The 27,270-nt window shown below is 41.8% G+C and overlaps 1 protein-coding gene across 1 annotated transcript; it reads right to left on the bottom strand.

Moving 5' to 3' along the window:
- Positions 1-284: 284 nt before the first annotated feature.
- Positions 285-22,887, bottom strand: LOC115156026 (serine/threonine-protein kinase tousled-like 1-B). The gene is made up of 22 exons (XM_029703216.1): positions 22,556-22,887; positions 10,876-10,997; positions 9,575-9,646; positions 8,064-8,102; positions 7,707-7,782; positions 7,575-7,618; positions 7,198-7,293; positions 6,915-7,001; positions 6,736-6,828; positions 6,329-6,439; positions 4,545-4,681; positions 4,114-4,302; positions 3,926-3,992; positions 3,437-3,534; positions 3,056-3,137; positions 2,872-2,963; positions 2,526-2,615; positions 2,253-2,422; positions 2,017-2,152; positions 1,800-1,911; positions 1,619-1,726; positions 285-1,322 (listed from the first exon to the last, which is right to left on the bottom strand). Exons 2-22 carry the CDS (start codon positions 10,990-10,992, stop codon positions 1,152-1,154), a joined length of 2,187 nt encoding a protein of 728 aa, XP_029559076.1. The 5' UTR covers positions 10,993-10,997; positions 22,556-22,887; the 3' UTR covers positions 285-1,151.
- Between the last annotated feature and the right edge of the window lie 4,383 nt (positions 22,888-27,270).

The following is a 27,270-nucleotide window of genomic DNA, read 5'->3' as shown; positions in this document are numbered from 1 at the left end:
CAGTGGAACAGAAAATATTGGTGCAATAGCTTATCAAGAATACTGGTTGCTAGCATTAGACCCAAAGCAAGCCTGTTTTATTGGGCTGTGTAACTCCATACTTGCAAATAACCTGAAGGTCACCGTCTGGTCACCCTGGTCTCAGACGCCTGACTGCAGCGACAAGGAGCACTCATCCTACTTTGATCTTCCCCTCAGTTTCAATAATAAAGCCCTTATCCATCAAATGGAACAGCGGAGTGCTTCTCCCACCGTCTCCAAAAGAAGTCACTCGTATGGCATGCTGTGATTTCCTGGTATTTATTATCAGTCATCATTTATTCTTTTTATAGAACTGTACAATTGTACCCAAAGTGGATCATACAGCCCTTTAAAAAGTAACATCAAAAGCAGCAAAATGAAAACACTCCAGGACATAAATGTACAAGGGAAATTGTTAAACCATGGTACAGCTGCAATTCAAAATCTGAAAATCTTCTGTACAGCAAATATACATTTACTCTTGAAGGAATTATTTTTAATCATCCTGCATATTATTCTGTACATTGCCATTCATCTACATTTGGTTATTTTGTGCATTCAACATTAGTATGCTGCCTGGGCCTAAATGACAATAATGCCACTTGTATGCTAAAATTACATTCTCATTGCTAATTGTACAACTCAAATTAAGACCTAACACTTTCGCTGAAAACAAAAAAACTGCCAAATTGATGGTGAAAAAGGAAACTCTGCGCAGCTAAAGCATTTGCACCCTTGCAAGAGGATGTTAACAATTCTAAAAACAGCAGGCTGCCAGTTATCCCTAAGGCCCTATAAGGCTTCCACCAGCAAAACAAACTCAAGTGTCCAGTCACATTTCAAGGTACTTTGTCTGTAGCAGTGCTCTATTCAACCTTTACAAGGTCATTCACTTATGTTCTTTAAACATCCTTTCATTAGTCTTTAGAAAACACATTTGAAACTCAGCACAGTACAGGCGAAGGCCTAACTCCACACCATTCAGTCTGCAGTGTCTATGGCCCTCTTGTCCTTCCATACACCGCTAGTTGGCATGTAGCTCCTCTCCCCCACACACGGTCCTATGGGGGAGGGGGGCTCTGCAGGCGTGGGGCAGCCAGGCAGTAATTCAGTCAGTTCAGGACCAGCCCTCAGTATGAAATGATACTGGAGGCGGCAGGTCCTGAGCCACCGGCACCCATCTGCAGGTTCCCTGAAGAGTTGGACCTCCTCATGTGAGGAAGCAGGTAGGAATCCCTTCCCAGCTGGTGAACATCAAACCGGTCCTCCTTCCTGTATGCCAGGCAGCGCCTTATAAAGGCCTTGGGGAATAAAAAGGCAACATCGTTCAAAACACGGGCACTGAGAACCAATTAAAATGATTTAACAGAGCAATATGTTGAGTATGCTGGTGATCAAAACTCGTGGCTGGACAGAAATGCATCTCAAAAGGGGCTGTGATGTCTGTACCTTACTGTGAACACTAGCGGTCTCGACAAAAGCAACAACAAATACAGGAATTGATCATAAAAACAATGCAGAACTATTATAAAGAAGATGAAGTAGAAGTGAGAATTGCAGTCAAATGGTAATATTCAGAACACAAATGATCCCTCACCTTTGCTTCATTACTGGCAACAGGCTTGACAGGAAACTGAACTTCGGTTGCATTAAGTATTGTGTTCTCCTGCAGGATATCCTGCTGAGACTGATTGTGGCCGAACGGCTGAGAGAGAAATAAGGCTCAGCGTCAACTTATTTTGGTAAATCAATAAAACCAGTTCTCTTAAAAAACTTACTTTTCTTCCATACAAACACTGGAAAAAGATGACACCCACAGACCACACGTCCACCTTGTTGGAAATCTTTGGAGGTTCTTTGCCAACAACAAAACACTCCGGAGGCAAGTACCTTTGAGAAAACAAAAACGAAATGATGTCTGCCCACATGCCAAGCATCATATCACCCAAATAATGTGCTGGTCCCATGACACGTGTATGCGGTGGCACTTCTTACCAGTAGGTCCCTGCTCCTTGTGATGTCAGGTCCATGCCATCTGCACCGTAGCTGTCGTCGTCCATGATTTTGGACAAACCGAAGTCTGTGATTTTGATTTCCCCACACGCTGTGCCATCAACAAGCAGGATGTTACCTTGAAATTGGAACAGAACAAAATGAGCACATTGCATCAGAAATAATTGGAGCCCTCCCAGTATGGGATATCATTCGGGTGTGTGCGAGTGTTCGTTCACCCGGCTTGAGGTCATAGTGGATGATGGGGGGCTTGATTTCGTTCAGGTATCGGAGGGCATTCACAATCTGCATCACGATGGAGCGGGCCTCCTTCTCCGACATCAGCTTGTGCTGCTTCAAGTAGAAGTCCAGGTCATTGCCTTCACAGTATTCCAAAACTGTGCAAAACCTTTGGGGGCATCATAAAATGAGCAATGTGTAAACGGCAGTGACGAGATATAGATATATCTATCTATCTATCTAAGTCAGTACAATAAGCAAGGTTAACTTACGTGTCTGTGTCCAGTGAGAAGTAGTCATACAGCTTGACGATTCTGGGGTGGTCCAGCTGCTTGTGTATTCTGTACTCCCGACAGGCATGTCTGCAACAAGGTGAGCAGTGTTACCATGGGCAACCAACTGAATGACACCAGGCAGTAGGAGCACAGCAGTATGACTGAATAACCCAGATATTAAGCGGATGGAGTAGAACAATAAGCTTAAAGCCGGTGCATTACAAGTAAATACATTTTGAAACACTGTCCGTTGTTACTGTGATTCATAAAACTGACTCGATCCCGCCACACAGTGTTGAATAAGAACACAGAGAAAATGGCAACGATTTAATGTGGAACATACTTGTGATAATTCTCCTTTTTCTCCTCTCTCCAGTTCTTGTTGAGCTGATGAATTTTCACAGCAGCATAGCGTTGCTCAATCAAGTCAAACGCCTATAACAGAAAGGTTCTGGACTGGTCCACTCAAACAAAGACTTGTAGATGCAAACTGACGACATGAATACACAGGTCGAATATAAACTCACCTTGTAAACTTCACTAAAGCCTCCTCTTCCCAGAAGATGTAACAGTAGATATCTCTCGTTCAAAGTCGGATGGTCTTTGAATCTTTCAAACAAAAACAAGGTCAGAATCTCATTAGGAATTAACTCAATGGTAGGACTTTCACCAACTCAAAAACAACTAATGGCTAGAAAGAGGGACCTCGTTATTGAAATGCTAGTCAGGGGGAAAAAAACAGCCTCATTTTACATCGAGTGGCAGAATGGAAAACACGGACATTGAAAATGACTTGTGACAAGCACCATGACTGCCTCTCTCTCCAGTGTCTAACTGAACAATCTCTGTCAGCAGGAGCCCCTGTGCGTATTCCCTGACGTCACAGAGATGCCAGTGATCAGACTCACTGTGAACTGTCCTCGTTATTTATTCTCTTAAGTTCCCGAATGTGAAGGTTCCGCACTCTCTCCAGACGCTCCAGCTCCACCTGGATTTCTGCTTCTTCCTATAAATGATTCACACACAAACATACAGAGGAACATCAGAGGACTCACTACAAGGAGAGGGGAGCTCATCAAAACTCACTTCTACGCCTCGGCTGACTAGCCTTGTATTAAATATTAACGGTTGACTTGGTAGCAAGTCTGTCTCTAGGGCAAACCCTCTTGATGCTTATTCACCTGGGAAACAATTGAATTAACTATAGGTTGAGGGGAAATTTTCAGGGAAAATGTCCACAGAATCTCTAAGCAGAGTGGAACTGTTAGTGGGTCTACATCAGGGAACAGTGTCAGGATGTCTAATCACGATTGAATCGACTTGAACAATGCGACACATTAAACAAACAAAAAAAGCTCAGCTCGTGTTGCCTAGATCTGCCAGGTTGGCACACTGACCTTTTTGAGATGCCCGAGTCGTAGTTTGTAGATCTCTTCCTGCTCGTGATACTCAGCTAGAGTCAAACTTTGGAATGAACCAACAAAAGATCATGAGAAATGAAAGCAACAGGATCAAGCATATTTGTTGACAGATATCTAGCGTCTTGGTGTGCTTAGCCAAAGGTAGGGAGGACAAGAGCACTCACAGCTGAGGTAGGCTGGGCTTCAGAAAAGGATCATTCTCTGCTCCATTCACTGCCTTGGTTTTGCGTTGCTTTGGCTCAGAGTTTGTGGTTGGTGCTTGGGAGTTGCTGGACGATGGGGGTTTCCTTTTGGCTAGGAGTTTCCTCTGCTTCTCGATATCCTCCCTCTGTTGGTTTATCCACTCTTGCTGTCTGCAGATAAAGATGTTCTATGTAATCAATACCATTTCTGCCAAGCCTGAGTTTTACCCTGGATAAGCCTTTAGAATAAGAGGAAAATGATACGCCAGTACAAATTCTACAAACTTTTCTTCGATACCTGAACAGACTGAACTTTGTTGAAAGAGAAAGACGTGTAGCTCGACACATTTCTCAACTGTGATATGGTTAAGTTGACTTGAGACAACTTTGACAAGGAGACCAAGATACTCAACTTGACTAGGTTTTGGAAGGCAAAGCCATCGGTCCACTGCTCTGTGAAAGAGGCTCCATGTCGCACAGTGGTGAAATGGCCTAACCGTAGTCTGTCCTGCATACTCTTTTCCCGGCACGCCTGTTTCTCCTGGGTGCTCTAGGCAACACAAACAATGACAGACGTCACTGACAGTACTCATACCACTGCACTCATACAGGCTTGTCACAATGTAAAAAAAAAATAATAATAATTATATATAATAATAATAATTATATCTATATATATACTGCTCAAAAAAATAACACTAAAATAACACATCCTAGATCTGAATGAATGAAATAATCTTATGAAATACTTTTTTCTTTACATAGTTGAATGTGCTGACAACAAAAATCACAAAAATAAATCAATGGAAATCCAATTTATCAACCCATGGAGGTCTGGATTTGGAGTCACACTCAAAATTAAAGTGGAAAACCACACTACAGGCTGATCCAACTTTGATGTAATGTCCTTAAAACAAGTCAAAATGAGGCTCAGTAGTGTGTGTGGCCTCCACGTGCCTGTATGACCTCCCTACAACGCCAAGGCATGCTCCTGATGAGGTGGCGGATGGTCTCCTGAGGGATCTCCTCCCAGACCTGGACTAAAGCATCCGCCAACTCCTGGACAGTCTGTGGTGCAACATGGTGTTGGTGGATGGAGCGAGACATGATGTCCCAGATGTGCTCAATTGGATTCAGGGCCAACCGCACCAGGGCCAGCCGCACCAGCATATGGTCTCACAAGGGGTCTGAGGATCTCATCTCGGTACCTAATGGCAGTCAGGCTACCTCTGGCGAGCACATGGAGGGCTGTGCGGCCCCCCAAAGAAATGCCACCGCCAAACCGGTCATGCTGGATGATGCTGCAGGCAGCAGAACGGTCTCCACGGCGTCTCTAGACTCTGTCACATCTGTCACGTGCTCAGTGTGAACCTGCTTTCATCTGTGAAGAGCACAGGGCGCCAGTGGCAAATTTGCCAATCTTGGTGTTCTCTGGCAAATGCCAAACGTCCTGCACGGTGTTGGCCTGTAAGCACAACCCCCACCTGTGGACGTCGGGCCCTCATACCACCCTCATGGAGTCTGTTTCTGACCGTTTGAGCAGACACATGCACATTTGTGGCCTGCTGGAGGTCATTTTGCAGGGCTCTGGCAGTGCTTCTCCTGCTCCTCCTTGCACAAAGGCGGAGGTAGCGGTCCTGCTGCTGGGTTGTTGCCCTCCTACGGCCTCCTCCACATCTCCTGATGTACTGGCCTGTCTCCTGGTAGCGCCTCCATGCTCTGGACACTACGCTGACAGACACAGCAAACCTTCTTGCCACAGCTTGCATTGATGTGCCATCCTGGATGAGCTGCACTACCTTAGCCACTTGTGTGGGTTGTAGACTCCGTCTCATGCTACCACTAGAGTGAAAGCACCGCCAGCATTCAAAAGTGACCAAAACATCAGCCAGGAAGCATAGGAACTGAGAAGTGGTCTGTGGTCACCACCTGCAGAACCACTCCTTTATTGGGGGTGTCTTGCTAATTGCCTATAATTTCCACCTGTTGTCTATTCCATTTGCACAACAGCATGTGAAATTTATTGTCAATCAGTGTTGCTTCCTAAGTGGACAGTTTGATTTCACAGAAGTGTGATTGACTTGGAGTTACATTGTGTTGTTTAAGTGTTCCCTTTATTTTTTTGAGCAGTGTATATTATATATATAAAAAAGCTAGCTTCAGACATTCCGCCTTGAAACGAAAGGGAAGTAAGTACCTTTTCTATGAGCAACTTCTTGCTCATGGTGATGCATTTATTTAAGCGTTCTTTGTACTTTTCAAGTAATTTCTGTTGTTCGTCTATCTGTCTCCTGAGATCGCAGTTCGCCTATGGAGAAGAAACAAATCAGGTTTATCATATTACAACCCTAGTAAAACCAAAGCCCTCTAAACACTCCTACCGTAGAAATAAGAACGTTGCAGCTAACTTCAAGCATGTCAGCCTAGCATTGAATAACACACATTTTTGTACGCACTTTAAGTCTACGTGCAGCACGGCGAGCCTTTTTAATTGATCCATGTGTTCAGTGGCGTCACAGTAATACATCACTGATACTTCAACTCAATGAGGGAGTTAGGAATGTTCCGCTGATGTGTTCTGTCAATTAGCCATATTTCCCTTACTCTAAGCAAATCATCAATTCTGCCTTCTTTTTTCTCAAGGTCCAGGTTCTTGTTCATCTCCAGGGCAGCCAACTTGAGCCCCGTCAGGTCAGTCTGCAATTAAAAACGAGTTAAGAATTTGTTCGCGACACACAGTCCAAAGTGCTGAACACACATACTACAGTGGTGGTCATCCTCACCTGCACACATTTGATTGCTAACTGCCTTGGATGCATCACATGTTCCCCAAAAGACAGACTCGTAGGCGATGAGCTGTTTTGCCTAATCTGAAACCCAAGGGACAACAATTGTTAGCGTATCTAAATGGTAGTCAATTTCTTCAAAACATTGATTGTGTTATATATATATATATTTTTTTTTTAAATGGGCCATTCTGGCTTGGACAAGGCTCCTATGCTTTCTTCATACGTTTATAAAGCCAACAAGCAATAAAGGAATTGAAGTGGATATGGGGTTACTTACACTGGAACCCTGCACAGAGTGGGAATGTGAGTTCTGAGGTGAGCGGATCACAGAGGGGAGACCTCTCACAGGACTGGACCCGTTCCCTCCATGGAACTGGAGAAAGAGACCACCAGTGTGAGTGACATCATCGCCTGCCACTTGGCAACAACATTGGCACAGAAAGCCTCCTTTATGTCCGGTTTTGTTCATTTCAGAGCTGGCCTGTGTGTGAAATGGATCACATCACGGCTTCATTGATATTCTCTAAAAACAGAAAACCTCTCTGCTGAACATCAAACGTGGCGCTCCACGACACAGGGACTAAGCCCAGCTCACTCACGATAAGAGTATCATTTCAATTTTCAACCCCCCCCCCCAAAAAAAGAATAACTTACATCAAAATAATCACTAATTTTGGGTCCTCGCACAATAGACTTCCCTGTGAGAGAGAAAATACAATTAGCATTGACTTTCAGACATCGATGACTGTACCTGGAGTACAACAGAAACAGCTTGAGGGAAGTTACCTTGGCTGTTCTCTGACTGGGTGTCAGGTTTCCTCTTTCTTCCTCTGGACGATTCAGAGTGTTTCTTTTCAGGAGTCTGTAAAGGACAAACTGTTTCACCAATGACCACTATCTGGTCGGTTGTACAAATACAATCATTTTGATTCCTTGAATTGTCCAGATTAGGATTTAAAACGTGTGTTTGAAAAACAAAAAGCATAGTGAATACACTGTAGCAGCAACACATAAATCCCAAGTCTACAGCCTGCTAAGGATTCCTGAATGTCGGTGAACTGACCGACCAATGCTGCCCGCCCACCAGTAGCTGAAAAAGGACGGGGAACATAGCCTAGTATTCCAAATACAATGAGCACCTACCGAGTATGCAGGAGAGCTCCCCCTTTTCACGTCTGAGCTCTGCAAACAGGAAAAAAAGGCAGGAGGGGTACAGAGAATGAGTTCAACGTAAAACCAAAATGCATAATTAATCGAGCTCATAATTAGCCTGTTCTGAAAAGAGATAAATTGTAATGGAAAGCTTTAATGAGGTAGTTGTGCGAGAACTTCCAGTGGGGAGAGGATGCTTATTTATGACCGATGCAGCCCCCTGTTGGCAGTTTTGGGCCACAGGCTGTGAGAAATAGAGGAAAAGCGACTACAGCAGGTAACTAAACTGTAGCACAGACTAACTAGCCTTTTCTAATGTCTGATTCAAATCAGCTTATGAGCTAAACAAGAAAACAAGGTAATCGCCAAACAAAGCAAGGAATCAGCTAAAGAAAATCAACCATTTTCATTGAATCAACGACCTCTAAGATTGAGGATTATTTCTGGACCTAAAAAAAAAAAGCTAGCATTACAATGGTTAAACTGCAAAAACACGAACCAAATCGAAGTCTAACATGAGGAGCCCATTTCAACAGGGCACAGGAACCCTCGTGATATTTTTACAAAATAAGATTTACAGGCCCCAGAACCAGGACAGAGCCTTGTGCAGGGAATCTGCTGACAGGCAGAGGTCTGACAGTTTCACGAGTGCATCATTAGGGAGGGTGTGACGTATGGGGGCCGGGGGGGATGTTTGGGTGATATCTGTGCAGATTCATCATGTCTGCGGCAGAAAAGGCCAGAGAGATGTTATTCTGCCTCCTCGATCATGCTCGCACACAGGCCTCCATCAGTGACTTATTACACCACACGAACTAGACGGGAGGGGAGCAGACAATCACCCGCACAGTCAGGTTGCTAATATACGTGCAGACTCCTCATTGCAGAGGTTCAGGCTTCTTAGGTTAACCCTACAGTCAGCGATGTTGGGAGTCCACCACCCCACAGACTTGCGACACTGCTGCCCCTCCAAATTGGAGGCCATTTGTGTTTTCCCTACATTAGCGAGCTGTGCTGCCAAAACACAGGAGAGCAGCGTGGAGGGAGGCTCAGACTCGGCATGCAGGATGATGACGCCCGTGATCAGGCTGCCCTGGCAGAGAGTCTGGCACAAACCGTGTTTGTACAGAGATGTGAGAGGGCGTGGCATTATGCGTCACAAGAACGCAGTTTAATTACAGCAAGATTCCGCACATTTTTATTCTCTCTAGCGCCATCTTAAGTTGCGTCTGACGTTCTCACCAGCGACAAGGAGGATAACAGGGCCCAGCTCCTCTCCCCTTCACTCACTCTCCGTGTGATCTCCCCGCTCACACCAACCAGCCCACTTCCAATCAAAACATAGGTCTGAGCCAAACAAGATGGAACATCAAAGACTAAAGAAGCAAATCCAGAAAAGCCGTGGATACCAGTTATACTGTCTGACAACCTGTTCAAAACAAAAATGCACATTCATTCATTTTTCACTAAAACCTTTAAGAACATCATGTTAATAAACATACCTCTGACTCTTTGTCACTGGAGGACCCCAGGCTTCCAAAACTTTGATTTGAACATTCATTGTTTGTCAAGGCCTGAAATCAAAACAGAAGTTCATTAGAATATTCTATTTAAACGTCATGTAAAAAGAATATGGCGGTACGCACAACCGGCCTTATAACCACATATCACGTGTAACCACGCCAGCCCAGGACCTCCACATCTGGCTTCTTCACCGGCCGGATCGTCTGAGACCAGCCACCCAGGCAGCTGGTTAAACTGTGGGTTTGCACAAGCGAATCATTTCTGCACAAACTGCCAGAAACCGCCTCAGGGAAGCTCATCTGCGTGCTCGTCGTCCTCACCGGGGTCTTGACCTGACTGCAGTTCGGCATCGTAATCGACATCAGTGGGCAATTGCTCACCTTAGATGACCACTGGCACGCTGGAAAAGCGTGCTCTTTACGGATGAATGGTGATTTCGACTTTACCGGGCAGATGGCAGACCATGTATGGGGTCGTGTGAATGAGCGGTTTGCTGATGTCAACGTTGTGAACAGAGTGCCCCATGGTGGCGGTGGGGTTATGGTATGGGCAGGCATAAGCTACGGACAACGTACACAATTGCATTTAAAATCGATGGCAATTTGAATACACAGAGAAACAGCGATGAGATCCTGAGGCCCATTGTCATTCCATTCATCCGCTGCCATCACCTCATGTTTCAGCATGATAATGCACGGCCCCATGTCGCAAGGATCTATACATGAATCCTAGAAGCTGAAAATGTCCCTGTGCTAGAAGGATCACTACAGACCCTGGTTCGATTCCAGGCTGCATCACAACCGGCCGTGATTGGGAGTCCCATAGGGCGACGCACAATTGGCCCAGCGTCCTCCGGGTTAGGGTTTGGCCGGATTAAGAATTTGTTCTTAACTGACTTGTCTAGTTAAATAAAATCAACTTTATGCAAAGGAGATGTGTCGTGCTGCATGAGGCAAATGGTGGTCACACCAGATACGGACTGATTTCTGTTCCACGACCCCACTTTTTTTTTTTAAGGTATCTGTTCCCAATAGAAGAATATCTGTATTCCCAGTCATGTGATATCCATAGATTAGGGCCTAATGGATTTAATGCAATTGACTAATCTCCTTATATGAACTAACTCACTAAAATGTTTGAAATTGCAGCATTTATATTTTTGTGTGTAATCATTTTTTTGGAGTGACGGCAACAGCGTCGTAACGGTGGGCCAACGCTGCTAAATTAATATAGGGGAAACAGTGTGAGGATCGGGGGGGTTTGACACACGCTCACTCACTTTGGTTCCCCCGCTGGTGCTGCCAGTGCTGCCCCCGGTGCTGCCACTGACCCCGCCCATGAATCGAGCCTCCAGCAGCTCTTGTCTCCGGGGGTCCAGGCTGTGCAGCTCCTCCATGGTGCCTGGAAGAGAGGAGCAACACCTCAGAACCCGCACACTATCATGTAAACCACTTACTGCCTACTCCTTGCGTTGCATGGTATACCGAAACGTCGGTACTTTTGTGATAAAACAAAAACAGTACTCAAATTTTTATGTTCGGTACTTCTGTCAAACGCGTCTCACGTGATTGAGAGGATCAAGTCCATTAGCGCAGCCCCTATATAGCGTGAAGAGCAAAGATCCTGCTCTACTTATTCATTGCTAGAGCCACCTGGGCTGCTACCCACTCATGTAGAGAGGTAGAAACTGTTCATTACTGTCCGCAAAACAATGTCCAAAACAGGCTAGAACACCTCAAAATGGAAGATGATACCAGTAGCTTCCAGCTTTAAATTATAGGCCAACTTACCCTGTTAGCTTCCAGCTGAATGAATTCACTACTCTAGTAGTTTGTGATAATATGCAAACCATAATGCTAAATATGCTGATTTCAAAGCTGACTGTCATCAAAAACATAATTCATTTACTTAATGAGTTTCTGGTGGCAAGCGAGACTAACTTCATCTCCCTCGCCTACCGTCTGGTTTCCACTAGATTCCATAGCCACAAAGCCAGACTCCAAAGTTAAAATCCCCTGTGAATGACTTCATTACTTTCTTAGAGACAGTGCACACTTTTAGAATAGAAGACTGCTTCTTATGCAAATGTTGTTGATCAGTACAATAAAATAATGTTCTCCTAGCAGTTTCCAATTAAATAAGTCCTAAATGGAGGGATTGTTTGTCATCTGTAGCCCCGTGAAATCAGCTAAAACAAGCTCAATAACTCAACGCATGTACACACTCCTATGGAATATGCATTCACCTGTATTGTGAATAGACCTAAAACTGGAGATTTACCATTCAAATAAATGATAACCATGTTGTTTTGTAGTTAGACTGGTAAAAACGAAGTCAAATTGATTGTATAATTTATTCATTAACACATACATTGCTCTTAAAAAAAAAGAGACATACAAAATGTTGAAATGGAATGATTTTAAACTCAAAAGATGGCAAACGATTGAACAGAGCAGTAGCTGAGTTTCTGTCCGGATCAAGTGCCATGCTGTGACTTTGGCTAATACTCCTTTTTTGTTGTTGTGATATTGTTTCGGTATCACGCATCGTGATACTAAACCTGGCATCGAAGTAAAAATTCTGGTATTGTGACAACATTAACTCATCCAACGCTGCAGATGAGATCTGAGTGAATCACGATCACCCATTCCATACATCATTACAGCTTGAACCAAGTTGTGTCCCCCAGAAGCCACCACTCCCACCTCTGAACCAGGTCAGTTCAGTTTCATAGCTGTACAACAACAAGACTCAGAGGAACATGGCACCTCTCCATGACATGAGTGATATATGCCCTGAGAAAGGGCTTAGTCCTGACACAATCTGTAGCTGAGCTCAGCCTGCAGTCTAACACCAGATAATGGGATTTAACAGAGTTACAGGTTAGGTACTGTTTGGAGTAAGCACAGAATTTGTAACCAACTTTAGCGATACGGTCTTCGTCCTTGATTCGTGGAAAAAGGAGTCTCTTAAAAATATGTCTCAATCAATCAATGAGAGAAGACTTGAAATGGACAAGATGGCAGCGCACACATTGTTGGACTACTTTAATAACGAAGCAAATTCTAAATTTAAAAACGGACACCCTGCAACTGGACATTTTACGAGACTCCTGTTTCCATGAATCGTGGACGACGACAGTAATCTCCAAGCTTGGTCAAAAATGTGCTACACCAAATAGTACCTAACCTGTAACTCCCAGTATAATGGACACTATTATTATTTTTTTAGTTAAATCATATTACCTGGTGTTAGAATTCAGCCTCACTACAGATTGTATCTTCATGCAGCCTACTAGTCAGTAAACTTGCGTCTATCCTCTGTATTCTTTTATACAAAAGGAAAACCAGACTGTCCGTCTTGAATATATTTTCCCACGACAAAAATGAGAAACTACTGAAAAATACACCATTATCTGAAAACTACTTCATTTGTTGAGTTCCGTGGATTTGCTCTGAAGCTCTGGCCAGAAAAACTGAGATCAGGTATACAGCTAATTTAACAAGGCAAGTCAGCTTCTGCCTGGCACAAAGTCTTAACTGCAAGGTAATAACGCGATTGACTTTGAACCCTGAAGGCCTTCAGAATAAGCCTGATAATTAGTCCTGGGGGATACTCTGATCATCTAAGGCGGCAGTGATAATCTGTTAAAACAAGGCATTACCACAGAGCTATCCATTTAGCTCCAACTAAAATAAGGTAGTGACAAAGCAAAACTAATGAGGATTGTTCCCTCGTCACACACAAAAGAACAGCTGAAAGCAATTTCTGAAACATTTAATAGGCTAAATGTCTGGATACTTCACATCTGAACAGAGCAGGGGAGACATTTCCTACATTTATACTCCTCAAGATAACATTCTATTAACACTGAAATATTTGACATAGCTTAATCCTGGTACATGCCTGACAACATTCTGCCTGATGAGTGTTAGAGGCAAGGCAAACATGGCGCTCTATAGCTATATGGGGCTCCCTAGTTGCGCAGAGGTCTAAGGCACTGCATATCAGTGCTAGAGGGGTCACTACAAACACCCTGGCTCGAATCCAGGCTGTATCATAACTGATCGTGATTGGGAGTCCCATAGGGCGGCGCACAATTGGTCCAGCGTTGTCCAGGTCTGGCTGTCAGTGTAAATAAGAATGTTCTTAACAGACTTGCCTAGTTAAATAAAGGTTACATTTACTGGAGTTGATAGCCTAGACCAGTGGTTCACAAACTTAATCCACTCAGGCCTCCCATCATTGGGGAACATTCTGCAGTTATAAAGCTAATTTCTAGCAATTCTACACATTTTGCCATGTCTTATATGATATCGGAGGGACTTAAACATTCCAACAAAATCAATGGGCTACAAAACCTAGCAAAAAAAAAGTTAGCTGACATGGGCTTGTTGATCTGGACATTACTGACAAGTTATAAATACAATTGAAGTCGGAAGTTTACATACACTTGTGTTGGAGCCATTAAAACTCATTTTTCAACCACTCCACAAATTTCTTGTTAACAAACTATAGTTTTGGTAAGTCTGTTAGGACATCTACTTTGTGCATGACAAGTAATTTTTCCAACAATTGTTGTTTAGACAGATTATTTCACTGTATCATAATTCCAGTGGGTCAGACGTTTACATACACTAAGTTGACTGTTCCTTTAAACAGCTTGGAAAATTACAGAAAATTGTGTCATGGCTTTAGAAGCTTCTGATAGGCTAATTGACATAATTTGATTCAAACTCTGTGCCTGTGCTTGACATCATGGGAAAAATCAAAAGAAATCAGCCAAGACCTCAGAAAGAAATTGTAGACCTCCACAAGTCTGGTTCATCCTTGGGAGCAATTTCCAAACGCCTGAACGTACCACGTTCATCTGTTCAAACAATAGTACGCAAGTATACACACCATGGGACCACGCAGCCGCCATACCACTCAGGAAAGAGATGCGGTCAGTCTCCTAGAGATGAACGTACTTTTGTGCGAAGTGCAAATCAATCCCAGAATAACAGCAAAGGACCTTGTGAAGATGCTGGAGGAAACAGGTACAAAAGTATCTATATCCACAGTAAAACGAGTCCTATATCGACATAACCTGAAAGGCCGCTCAACAAGGAAGAAGCCACTGCTCCAAAACCGCCATAAAAAAAAGCCAGACTACGGGTTGCAACTGCACATGAGGACAAAGATTGTACTTTTTGTAGAAAAGTCCTATGGTCTGATGAAACAAAAATAGAACTGTTTGGCCATAATGACCATCGTTATGTTTGGAGGAAAAAGGGGGAGGCTTGCAAGCCAAAGAACACCGTCCCAACCGGGAAGCACTGGGGTGGCAGCATCATGTGGGGGTGCTTTGACCCAAGTTGAACAATTTAAAGGCAATGCTACCAAATGCTAATTGAGTGCATGTAAACTTCTGACCCACGGGGAATGTGATGAAATTAATAAAAGCTGAAATAAATCACTCTACTGTAATTCTGACATTTTACATTCTTAAAATAAAAAGTGGTGATCCTAACTGACCTAAGACAGGGAATTGTTACTAGGATTAAATGTCAGAAATTGTGAAAAACTGAGTTTAAATGTATTTGGCTAAGGTGTATGTAAACTTCCGACTTCAACTGTAGCTCTTAGGTCTGCAATGACGAAAGGAAAACTGCTGATACCCTCCCCAATTTCCAAAAATGTACCTTATGCATTCTACTATTAACACTTTGAAGAATAAAGTTGAAAGCCTCAGAGTTCCTAAAAAAAATAAACTGGCCTAGGCAATATCTTCATTATTTCACATGTAAACAAGCACACAGTATTAGGCCTACAGCCGCAAAAACAGGATTTCAACTACTAGGCTGGATCCTAAACAGTCCAATTCTCTTCCTTTTCTCAATCTCCCTCAAGCCTGAGGGCCTCTGGTAGACAGCTCAGCTAAGGGAATTATCCAAGCTATAACCTCAGAGCAGACTCCGTGGGGGTCTACTTTACTGATATGGCCTTGCTCTAATATGCGCTCTATTTTGCATCTACAAAGGGCTATGAGGTCTCATAAGACCTGTTCAGTCAGTGCATCATGTCTGCCGCACCACTTCCACTGTCAAGAGTCAGACCATAAATAATGCCAGAGAGACACTGATTTTGAATAAACCTCATTGAATCCAGACATTAGAATAGAATTCAACAATATTCAAAAATGTATTTAACTTACTAGAACATTAATTTGCCCAAGTTAATCATAAGACACGAACAAAATGTATCAGTGGTTGTATTTTCCCTGCAACTTTCTGAAAATGCCCGTGCACGCACATCTACACTTTGTGTAGCCATTAGCCATAATGCTAATGATAACAATCTTCTGGTAGAGATGAAAAGGCTTTCCGAAAGGCTACTTTTGTAGTACTGCCTACCAGCCAGAATGATGTCAGGATTACTTTCATCAATCCAGTGGCAAGACCCCCCCCCAGAGCTTAAGAGGTTTCCTGATGTGGTGTAAGCATTGTTGCAGACTAAGAAAAGCAGCAAAATGTGATGTTCTATTAACAAAGTGAGATTTTGCCAGCGAAAACCTGAAAACTGGGAAAACCGTAAACTAAACAATTTCGGAAAAAACTGAATCAGGCAACAACAAAAAAATACGATTTTATAGGGCACTACAAATGCAATGTTGGTCAAAAGTGGGTCTACGTTTCACTTTCAAAAGGGTGCTCGGGTACTGCCATAAATGTTCTGAATTCAACTCAACTATCCAGTAAAGTTGAAGACCCAGTGGAGGAAACACCTAAATAAAAGCCAATGCCCTGTCTTTCCTGTGTCCAGTACAAAAACATTACAAGCCACTCCACTCTGGCCAGTACGACCCATGGTGGTTTCCCACCAGCCTGTGGTTTACAGCACCCACAGACAAGACGACAGTTCCTCCACCTTGTTCTCCAAGCTCATGTTAGACAATGCAGGCCTGTCTCCAAGACAATTCCCACAAGCGCAGTGGGCCGAAGGGACCTGGGGCTGGCTGTTTTACTTGGCTTTCACAAAGAACACCAAAGTATCAGAGCTGGAACAGAGAACAAACATGTATATCAAATTATTCTCTGGCAGCTCTCTCTTAAAATCAACACCCTTACATCAACCTAGCAATTTGCCCACAACATAGGTTTGTTCTGAAAATGTTTTATGCAAGAGCTAGACTGACTAAAATTAGACCAGATATCACTCATTAGTGCTACAGTCTTCATTTGTTCCCTATATTGGCATCACACAATCCACAAGAACAATCTGACTACCCATCATTCAAATCTATTGTCCTGTCCAACAATTTCTAATTTCACGAGAAACGGACCACTCCAGCTCATTTTACCAAAATGTCCACAGCAACAACAAAAAAGAAGCTTGCCAGCCACCTTCTTATTGCAAGGGGATAGCTTAAATCAGCAAGATCAAGTGAAAAAGAGAAACTATACCGAACAAAAATATTAACGCAACAATGAAAGATTTTACTGAGTTACAGTTAATAAGGAAATCAGTCAATTGAAATGAATTCATTAGGCCCTAATCTATGGATTTCACATGACTGTGCAGGGGTGCAACCATGGGTGGGCTTGGGCCCACCCACTGGGGAGCCAGGCCCAGCCGTTCAGAATTAGTTTTTCCTCACAAAGGGCTACTTTTGTTCAGTGTATAAACCATGCTAAGGCATAAAATAGGCCAATTAAAAAATAATAACTAACCTATAGCCTAGTTCAAAGCCCATTTAGGCTACTATTCTATGATGTCAACTAGGGATGCAAATTTCTGTCAATTTTGCTTCTGTCTAACTGACCCTCTACCTGGTCAACAAACGGTTACTGTTTGGAAAAAATTAATTGTGTGACCAACAGAAAATACTATGAGAGATCTGTAAATAATGAGATGTTATGTTTCCGCCCTAACAATGCAAGTCATCCCAACGCGGGAAGGTAGTCGACAAGTTTGGCCCAAAATAAGCCCAAAGAAACGAATTGGGCATATTTGACAGATTTTGGCAAGAGTGAAACCTCTTGCTTTGCCTCTTCCTCTCTGATACTACAGATGCATACAAGGACTGGACATTTTTTTATTAAGAGCTTAGTGGATACATGCAACAATAGCAAGCTTATCGTCTTACAGTTCAAGAGGCTGTAGCCTGTTATTGAACACGCAACTCCTATAATGAAGCAGCTAATAAATTGCCATTTTCAAACATTTGCCAAATTGCAATTTGCGGAAAACACAGCTCTAAACCTAATGCGAGCAGTTGTGACAGAGATTAAAATCTCTTTCAGAAATTTAGAAAAGGGGGGAATCTAATAGCAACAACTATGATGGGTTACTAATATGACGAGGATTGTGCTTCTGGACAACGAAAGAAAATTGATATGAAAACCAATAGAACAGGAGAGAAATGCTGGTTAATGGCATGAGGAAGTCTTTATAAAATAATTGCATCCACATTTCTACAGATGGATTTTCGCAGGGCAAAACATGCTTCATTATTTGAAGTAAAACGTGCAGGTTTTACTGCCTCAAGCTCACATTGCAAAGCAGTGGGTGACTCGCTGATAGTCAACGGTAGGCAGGCTTCAGCCTATACACCCGAATGGCAAATGGGAGGCACTCTTAAATTACGAGTTAAAAATAGCTCCTTTTAAAATCGTGGCCACCAAAGTTTAATACGCGATTGCATTTAGAATGGTTATTTGTTGCCCAATGACTGGACTTCGGTTTCACTACAGTAGCCTACAGACTTGAGCTCCTCTTGCACAGTCTGACAGGTAGGAAGGCTTTTCCACTCCTCAAACCAGGCTCTGTATGCGTGTGATGAATAAGATGCATGACTACATAACGAAAACAACATTACAAGCCACTCCACAACATAATTATGCTAATTACCCTATAGACCAATAAGCATGACTGGTCAAATTTATTTTTGGCAGCTAACCGTTTAACATCCCTAATGTCAACTAGCCTACTGTAGATTAGTTTGCTGTTCATCCGCATAGTGTGGTGGGTGCTGCAACACCAGATGGAGGCAGTCTAACTGGCAGGGAATGCAAAACAGGCGAAAGAATGAAAAAAGAGACAACACCCTGGAGACACAAAGGATCAGGTACCACAGCAGGTTCCATGGCACCCAAGATGGATGCCACTTTAGCTCATTTGTGGAGTAGAGGTGAAATAAAATGTGGTGCTCTGGGGTCCTAGGGAGTCTTCGTACAAACCCAGGACGATGCAGTGCAACAATGTTATGCATCTCTAGTTAGAAACATGCATTTGATTTAATATAAATTGTATGCAACAGCTGCCCAAGTGGAACTTGCATTATGTAGACTACGGTATTTAGCATTTTTCAGTGATAATGTAATCATAAGCAGCAGTTATGCATGGCAACAACATCATTCATCAATAACATCATTCATCAAAAGTGAAAAAGTTGAAAGAACATAAAATGGAAAACCAGCCATGATTTACCACATTCAACCTAACAAAAACAAGAGAGTGTGGCACGAGGAAACCTCAGTTCCTTGGTCTCCACATCACTAAGGACCTATCATGTTCTAAACACACCAACATAGTTGTGAAGAGGGCACAACAATGCCTGTTCCCCTCAGGAGGCTGAAAAGATTTGGCATGGGACCTCAGATTCTGGAAAAAAAGTTCTACAGCTGCACCAGAGAGCAACCTGACTGACGCCACACACAAACACATTCCTTCACACACGCTGCTGCTACTCTGTTTATTATCTAGTCACTGTTCCCCTACATACATATACACATCACCTTGACTAACCCTAACCCCCGCATGAAAATCCCTGGTATATAGCCTCGTTATTCTTTTTTTGTGTTACTATTTTTCCTTTTAGGTTATTTAGCTCATTGTTCTTACTTAAAAAGAGTTACTCTGCATTGTTGCTTAAGGGCTCATAAGTAAGCATTTCACGGTAAGGTCAACATCTGTTGTATTTGGCAAATGTGACAAAGATCATTTTGATTTGAGTGTAAAGCGAGTGAGCAACTTTTTTTTAACCTTTATTTAACTAGGCAAGTCAGTTACGAACAAATTCTTATTTTCAATGACGGCCTAGGAACAGTGGGTTAACTGCCTTGTTCAGGGGCAGAACGACATGTTTACCTTGTCAGCTCGGGGATTCGTGATGTAATTTTATAGCTTGCCAGTAGATATTTCAGTACATCATGAAGTAACTTGAGAAATGTCATGTAACAGAGTAAATAATGCTCACTGCCAAATATCATTATCCACTTCAGATTGCTTAATGATTATTGGATTGAAATGAAGCAGACAGGTGCTATAGAACACTTTTTAAACTGTTCTGAACCATTGGGGACCCATTGAATGTGCAGATTTGTCAGGAAATTAGCTTTAAATTAACAGCCATCTCTCTCTCAGCTCCATGACAAAATGTGCAGAATTACAGAAAAAAATAGTCCCCCCCTATCACCCTTTTCAGAATTGAGTCTGTTGCACTAGTCTGACTAGAGCAGGGTTACCCAAACTCGGTCATGCCCCCCGGGTGTGAACGTTTTGGTTTTATCCCTAGCACTACACAGCAGGTTCAAATAATAAAAGCTTGATGATGAGTTGGTTATTTGAGTCAGCTGTGTAGTGCTAGGGGAAAAAAACTAAACATGCATCCGCATAAAAAACAATATGCATTTTCCCATCCGAGAAGTTTCCCCATCAAATTGACCTGTTGCGGATGAAAGGCTTTTCGTGATGACCAAGTGCACATGAAAATAACTGCGGTTAAATTCCCATTTACTGAATAAAGGATACAAGTTATTAAATGGGTTTCCATTACATTTTCAACTCTACTGCTCAAAATTTGCGTTACGTCGCTAATGTGCCCACTCTGGTCTTGGCACGTGCACACTAGCCAAACGATTGCAGATACAGCGCGGTTAGGCTGGCCTACATGAGATAAAAATCTCTCTTTTGTCCATAGTTATTTGTCAAATGCCGGCCAACAATCGATCATGTCTCCAGAACCCCCGATATTTATTAGAAAGCAGAATCAATCACCACGTGCACTTTGACCTCGTGAAGTTCATATACCTTAATGTATAGGTAGCCTAACAAACTACATGGTTTCCAAGTCCTAGTCGAGAACCACACACCATATTGTCGCGCGACTTCAAATTTACTTCTACATGGTTATTACATCAATGTGCAAAGGCTAAATTCATTTTACCGACAAAAAGATCGCACCTCGTCTAGCGTATTTTGTTTTGTCAACATTTCAAAAGTACTTTACTAACATAAAAATGTTGGATGAAAACCTGGTTATAGTTATAATTTGTACACCGCAAATTGACTGCAAGAATCCCAAACAGATGTAGTATGACAAAAAAACGATAACATTGGGATATTATTGAATATGCCTCCATTTATGCATGGAACAGATTTCCTAAATTAAAATGACTTCGAAATAATTTCACAGTCATGTCCAAGATTGTATTTTTATTAAAAAAATGTTTTATTTTGCTCAGAAAATGACCATCACAATGTCTAGAAATCTGGTGATCACTGCTGAAACAGAACATGTGCTTTAAATATGTACTGTTACCTGGTACAAACAAAGATGGTTGGGTATAATTTGTGGGAAGTTCTAACAGGAATCTGTTCACAAAACTTGGTAAAGTAACAAGGAAACCAACATACAACGCATACAAAGTAGAATGATCAATTCACCTAGTCAACTAGCCACCAACTCAGCAGGTAGATTATTCTTAATGAATGTTTGTCCATAGGGTACCAGAGTGAGGAGATACATTTTTCGGAATAAACGTGGCGAGTGAAAAACGTAATTAAATAGCCCACTCCCTACCTGGTATCTTATGCTGCTGCTTTACAACCTTGTATGCGTTGTTTGTCGGAAAACTTGTTATTTATGACGTTTTTGGAACGGATTCCTGTTGGAACGTTCCAGAAATTATACCCACTCAACAAATATCACAACAATAACAAGGCATGCAAAGACCATCACAAAGACTTGAGTTGTCATCAGGACATTTAGGCTGACTACTTGTCTAAAGTAATACACTGCCCTATTAAACTATTGCCACCGTCTTGTCCACACAAACCATTGAATGTGCATCTTATACTGTCAATAGCACAGTAATAGTTGATGGATACTTGAGTCACTTATACTGTTGTTGATAGTCAATGAGTGCAAAACAATTCAGATTGCAAACACCAGTTTCTGAATCTAATATGATCCATTGCACAGTAGGTTCTCATGACAAGTGTACTTAGCTGGTTACTGCAATATAAAAATGCCATCCCAACTTCATGTAAAAAAAAAAAGGCGAGGGTCGCCAGACACCATTGCATCATTATCGATAAGGAGTAAATCATTCTAGTTAACTACTGTATGCATGTACATATATTCATGTAGTCCACAGAAACCCATTAAAATCTCGCAATACTGAATCCATGAGTCCTCCATGTCACGTCCCTGTTTTAAATCAGACATCTTAGCTTGTTGGCTAGCAAATGCAACATTTAACAATAGATACAGGTAACAGTTAACGTTGTCTTTGTAGCCGGTAGAGACAGTTAGTTAGTAGTAGCTAGCTAACGTTAACTGGATAGCAAATTCTGTATCGGAAACTTGCTAGCCAGAAAGGCAAGTAGCTAGCACGCTCGCTACTCCACTTCAGCATGTCAATAATTGATGAACTTAAATTGCGAGCAAAGTACCAGTAGTTTAAAGTACTGTGCTTAACATTGACCAATTAGCTAGTTTGCCTCATATATTTGCAGTTAGACACCACCAGCTAGTACTGTGGTGGCTAGCTAACGTTAGCAGGCTGCTGCCCATCATGGCTTCGGTGTAACTCAAGACGCAATTCATTTCAAGACTATTCTTAGCACGTACCACAAAACGACTCACAAAACATGTAACAAATAATTTTCCTTCCAATATTATTTTACAGTACCTTCCTTGGCCTTCACCACTGCCGTGATATGTTGCTGAGAAAGCAACCCCTGTGCTGTCGGGGACGTGGAGAGCTAGGGCCAAGATGGCGTCCTCTCCAAACTTCCAATGTTACTTTGGACACTCATCAAGCTACTTTTTGAAACGACAAAGCAAACAAACACCGCTGTCAGTGGCAGTACAATCTCGTGATTTTTGAAACCCTGCAATGTTTAGACATAAGCCCAGCTGCACCGGTAACCTCACAAAATGTTGGAATTTAACATTTTGGACATAACCTCCTCACACCTCTGCAGTGCGTCTGGAAGTGCCCTGTGCTGTTGTACCTTACTTCAAGCGTCACGCATCGTGTGCAAACATTATCGCGAGGTTCATGCACCCAGGAAAAATGCCACTGGTGAAAAAGCCATCAAAAATATGCGTGAAAGAGAACATCGTAACTGACATACAGTGTATGGAAGGCCGTTCCCGCCACCCACCAAAATAATTATGACTCGGAGTTAGTAAGTCAGTAATGAGAAGTCATAATCAAGATACAGTAAGTCATTATTATGAGATAGCAAGTCATCTTTATGAGATAACAAGTCATTATTGTGAGACAGTAAGTCGTAATTATGAGATAGCAAGTCATTATTGTGAGACAGCAATAGCAAGTCATATTTATGCGATAGTTAGTCATTATGGTATTGTAGGTCAATTATGAAATAGTAAGTCATTACAGTGCGATAGTAAGTCATAATTATGAAATACTAAGTCATTATTATGAGATATGTACATCTTAATTATGAGATAGTAAGTTTGGATCATTGAATAGTCCTGCAGTTTGACCCCTTTTAAAGAGGAAATCTGGGATTCAAACATTAACAAAGCATTTCCCCCGCAATGTCATTTGGTAAACAGCTGAGGAATGCATAGACGAAAGGACTTCACATATAGATGCAAGGACTGACCTTCCATGATAACAAAATTATACACTACCGTTCAAAAGTTTGCGGTCATTTAGAAATATCCTTGTTTTTGAAAGAAAAGCACATTTTTTGTTCATATAAATAACATCAAATTGATCAGAAATACAGTGTAGACATTGTTAATGTTGTAAATGACTATTATAGCTGGAAACGGCAGATTTTGTATGGAATATCTACCTACACACGATATCTACATAGGCGTACAGAGGACCATTATCAGCAACTATCACTCATGTGTTCCAATGGCACGTTGTGTTAGATAATACAGGTTTATCATTTTAAAAGGCTAATTGGTCATTAGAAAACCCTTTGCAATTGTGTTAGCACAGCTGAGAACTGTTGTGCTAATTTTGAAGGCCAGGAAGGCCAATAAGATCATCAAGGACATCAACCACCCGAGCCACTGCCTGTTCACCCCGCTCTCATCCAGAAGGCGAGGTCAGTACAGGTGCATCGAGACCGAGAGACTGAAAAACAGCATATTTCTCAAGGCCATCAGACTGTTAAACAGCCAGCCATCACTAACATTGAGTGGCTGCTGCCAACATATTGACTCAACTCCAGCCACTTTAATAATGGAAAAATTGATGTAATCAATTTATCACTAGCCACTTTATGTTATATAATGTTTACTTACCCTACATTACTCATCTCATATGTATATACTGTATGCTATACCATCTACTGCATCTTGCCATCTTGATGTAATTAAATGTATCACTAGCCACTTTAAACAATGCCACTTTATATAATTTTTTCATACCCTACATTACTCATCTCATATGTACATACTTTACGCTATACCATCTACTGCATCTTGCCATCTTGATGTAATGTATCACTAGCCACTTTAAACAATGCCACTAAATATAATGTTTTCATACCCTACATTACTCATCTCATATGTATATACTGTACTCTATACCATCTACTGCATCTTGCCTATGCCGTTCAGCCATCCCTCATTTATATATTTTTATGTACATATTCGTATTCATTCCTTTATACTTGTGTGTACAAGGTAGTTGTTGTGAAATTGTTAGGTTATATTACTTGTTAGATGTTACTGCATGGTCAGAACTAGAAGCACAAGCTATACTTGTGCTACACTCGCTACACTTGCATTAACACCTGCTAACCATGTGTATGTGACAAATAAATTTGATTTGATTAAAGAAGCAATAAAACTGGCCTTCTTTAGACTAGTTTAATATTTGGAGCATCAGCATTTGTGGGTTCGATTACAGGCTCAAAATGGCCAGAAACAAAGAACTGTCTTCTGAAACTCATCAGTCTATTCGTGTTCTGAGCAATGAAAGCTATTCCATGTGAGAAATGGCCAAGAAACTGAAGATCTGGTACAGCGCTGTGTACTACTCCCTTCACAGAACAGCGCAAACTTGCTCTAACCAGAATAGAAAGAGGAGTGGGAGGCCCCGGTGAAAAACTGAGCAAGAGGACAAGTACATTAGAGTGTCTATTTTGAGAAACAGATGCCTCACAAGTCCTCAACTGGCATCTTCATTAAATAGTACTCGCAAAACACCAGTCTCAACGTCAACAGTGAAGAGGCGACTCCAGGATGCTGGCCTTCTAGGCAGAGTTCCTCTGTCCAGTGTCTGTTCTTTTGCCCATCTTAATCTTTTCTTTTTATTGGCCAGTGAGATATGGCTTTTTCTTTGCAACTCTGCCTAGAAGGACAGCATCCCGGAGTCGCCTCTTCACTGTTGACGTTGAGACTGGTGTTTTGCGGGTACTATTTAATGAAGCTGTTTACAATTACATTGTCTTCAAACAATGGAGTAAAACAAGCTTATATTTTGGGTTCTAACTGTTGCTCATGAGTCATTTCTAAGTTATATTATACAAGAATCAATGGCTATATGTTAATAATTCAAATGTCTAAAAATGGATGTACCAATCCCAGATTGCCCCTTTAATGGATTGAATTTAATCAATTAATTAAATCTGATGTAAAACAGATGTCATCAAACAGGCACCAACTCACATCAACAAAACTCTCCAATCAACAAAATCACTACAAACTAACTCTATCTCGCACTGTCTCACACACACAAACACACACACACACAAAACGTGAATTTAGAAATTGATAATGCAGTACATCAACATGCACACACACACAGAAAAATATGGAGTAAAATGTAGCTTATGGCATTTTATCCAAATCAGAGAATATTTTCACACTTGCGTAGGCCTATTGATTCAAGTCTAGCTAGCTCTATGGTGTCAAAATTGAATGAAAAAATGACTCACTATTTCCATCAGTATCTGTTATAATAAATTAGCTTCAAAGCTCGTTTCGCACTATGAACTACCTAAACGTTTTTTGACCTAGAGTTAGACAATAAGCAAACATAAAATGACAATAAAAGCAAGTGAATAATATTTATTCAATACCAACAAATATATTTCAACATTTTTTAAATAATAAAATACATTAGTTAGCATGTTTCTTTGTTGAAAAAGTTGCATGTTTGCTTCTGTTTCAGGTAGGACTATCAAAAAAACAAATAGTCCTATTATGACATCAGGGTTCCAACATGGAATTATATTATGTGTCCGAATTTTCACATTATTTCCCAGTAAAACAGAACAAAATATTACACTGGAACGCTCTTTCCACTAAAGATATGCAAATCATTTCATAATTGAAACGAGTGTCAGTTACAAAGGAAACCAACATACTTTTTCAATCATCATCCTCAGCCAAGAAGGGTGTGTATGAAAGTGGTGGCTGATGAGGGGAGGACGGCTCATAATAATGGCTGGAACGGGGCAAATGGAATGGCATCAAACACATGGAAACCATGTGTTTGATGTATTTGATACCATTACACTTATTCTGCTCCAGTCATTACCAATAGCCCCTTCTCGCCAATTAAGGTGCCACCAACCTCCACGGGTGTACTAACTGGTAAGACTACAAAGATTTTGGTGGCAAAAAAATTACTATTTTTAATTATTTTAGAATTTATTTCCATAATAAAGTTTATTAAATACAGTATGATGTATTTGTTTAATGTGACTTTTTCTCTGTAGAAAGTCAGCCAGCATATACACTGCTCAAAAAAATAAAGGGAACACTTAAACAACATAATGTAACTCCAAGACAATCACACTTCTGTGAAATCAAACTGTCCACTTAGGAAGCAACACTGATTGACAATAAATTTCACATGCTGTTGTGCAAATGGAATAGACAACAGGTGGAAATTATAGGCAATTAGCAAGACACCCCCAATAAAGGAGTGGTTCTGCAGGTGGGGAACACAGACCACTTCTCAGTTCCTATGCTTCCTGGCTGATGTTTTGGTCACTTTTGAATGCTGGCGGTGCTTTCACTCTAGTGGTAGCATGAGACGGAGTCTACAACCCATACAAGTGGCTAAGGTAGTGCAGCTCATCCAGGATGGCACATCAATGCAAGCTGTGGCAAGAAGGTTTGCTGTGTCTGTCAGCGTAGTGTCCAGAGCATGGAGGCGCTACCAGGAGACAGGCCAGTACATCAGGAGATGTGGAGGAGGCCGTAGGAGGGCAACAACCCAGCAGCAGGACCGCTACCTCCGCCTTTGTGCAAGGAGGAGCAGGAGAAGCACTGCCAGAGCCCTGCAAAATGACCTCCAGCAGGCCACAAATGTGCATGTGTCTGCTCAAACGGTCAGAAACAGACTCCATGAGGGTGGTATGAGGGCCCGACGTCCACAGGTGGGGGTTGTGCTTACAG

The sequence above is a fragment of the Salmo trutta genome, chromosome 20, assembly GCF_901001165.1.
Source record: "Salmo trutta chromosome 20, fSalTru1.1, whole genome shotgun sequence".
Taxonomy (NCBI): Eukaryota; Metazoa; Chordata; class Actinopteri; order Salmoniformes; family Salmonidae; genus Salmo; species Salmo trutta.
Note: the sequence above shows the minus strand (reverse complement) of the source record. Positions and strands in the feature narration are given on the sequence as shown.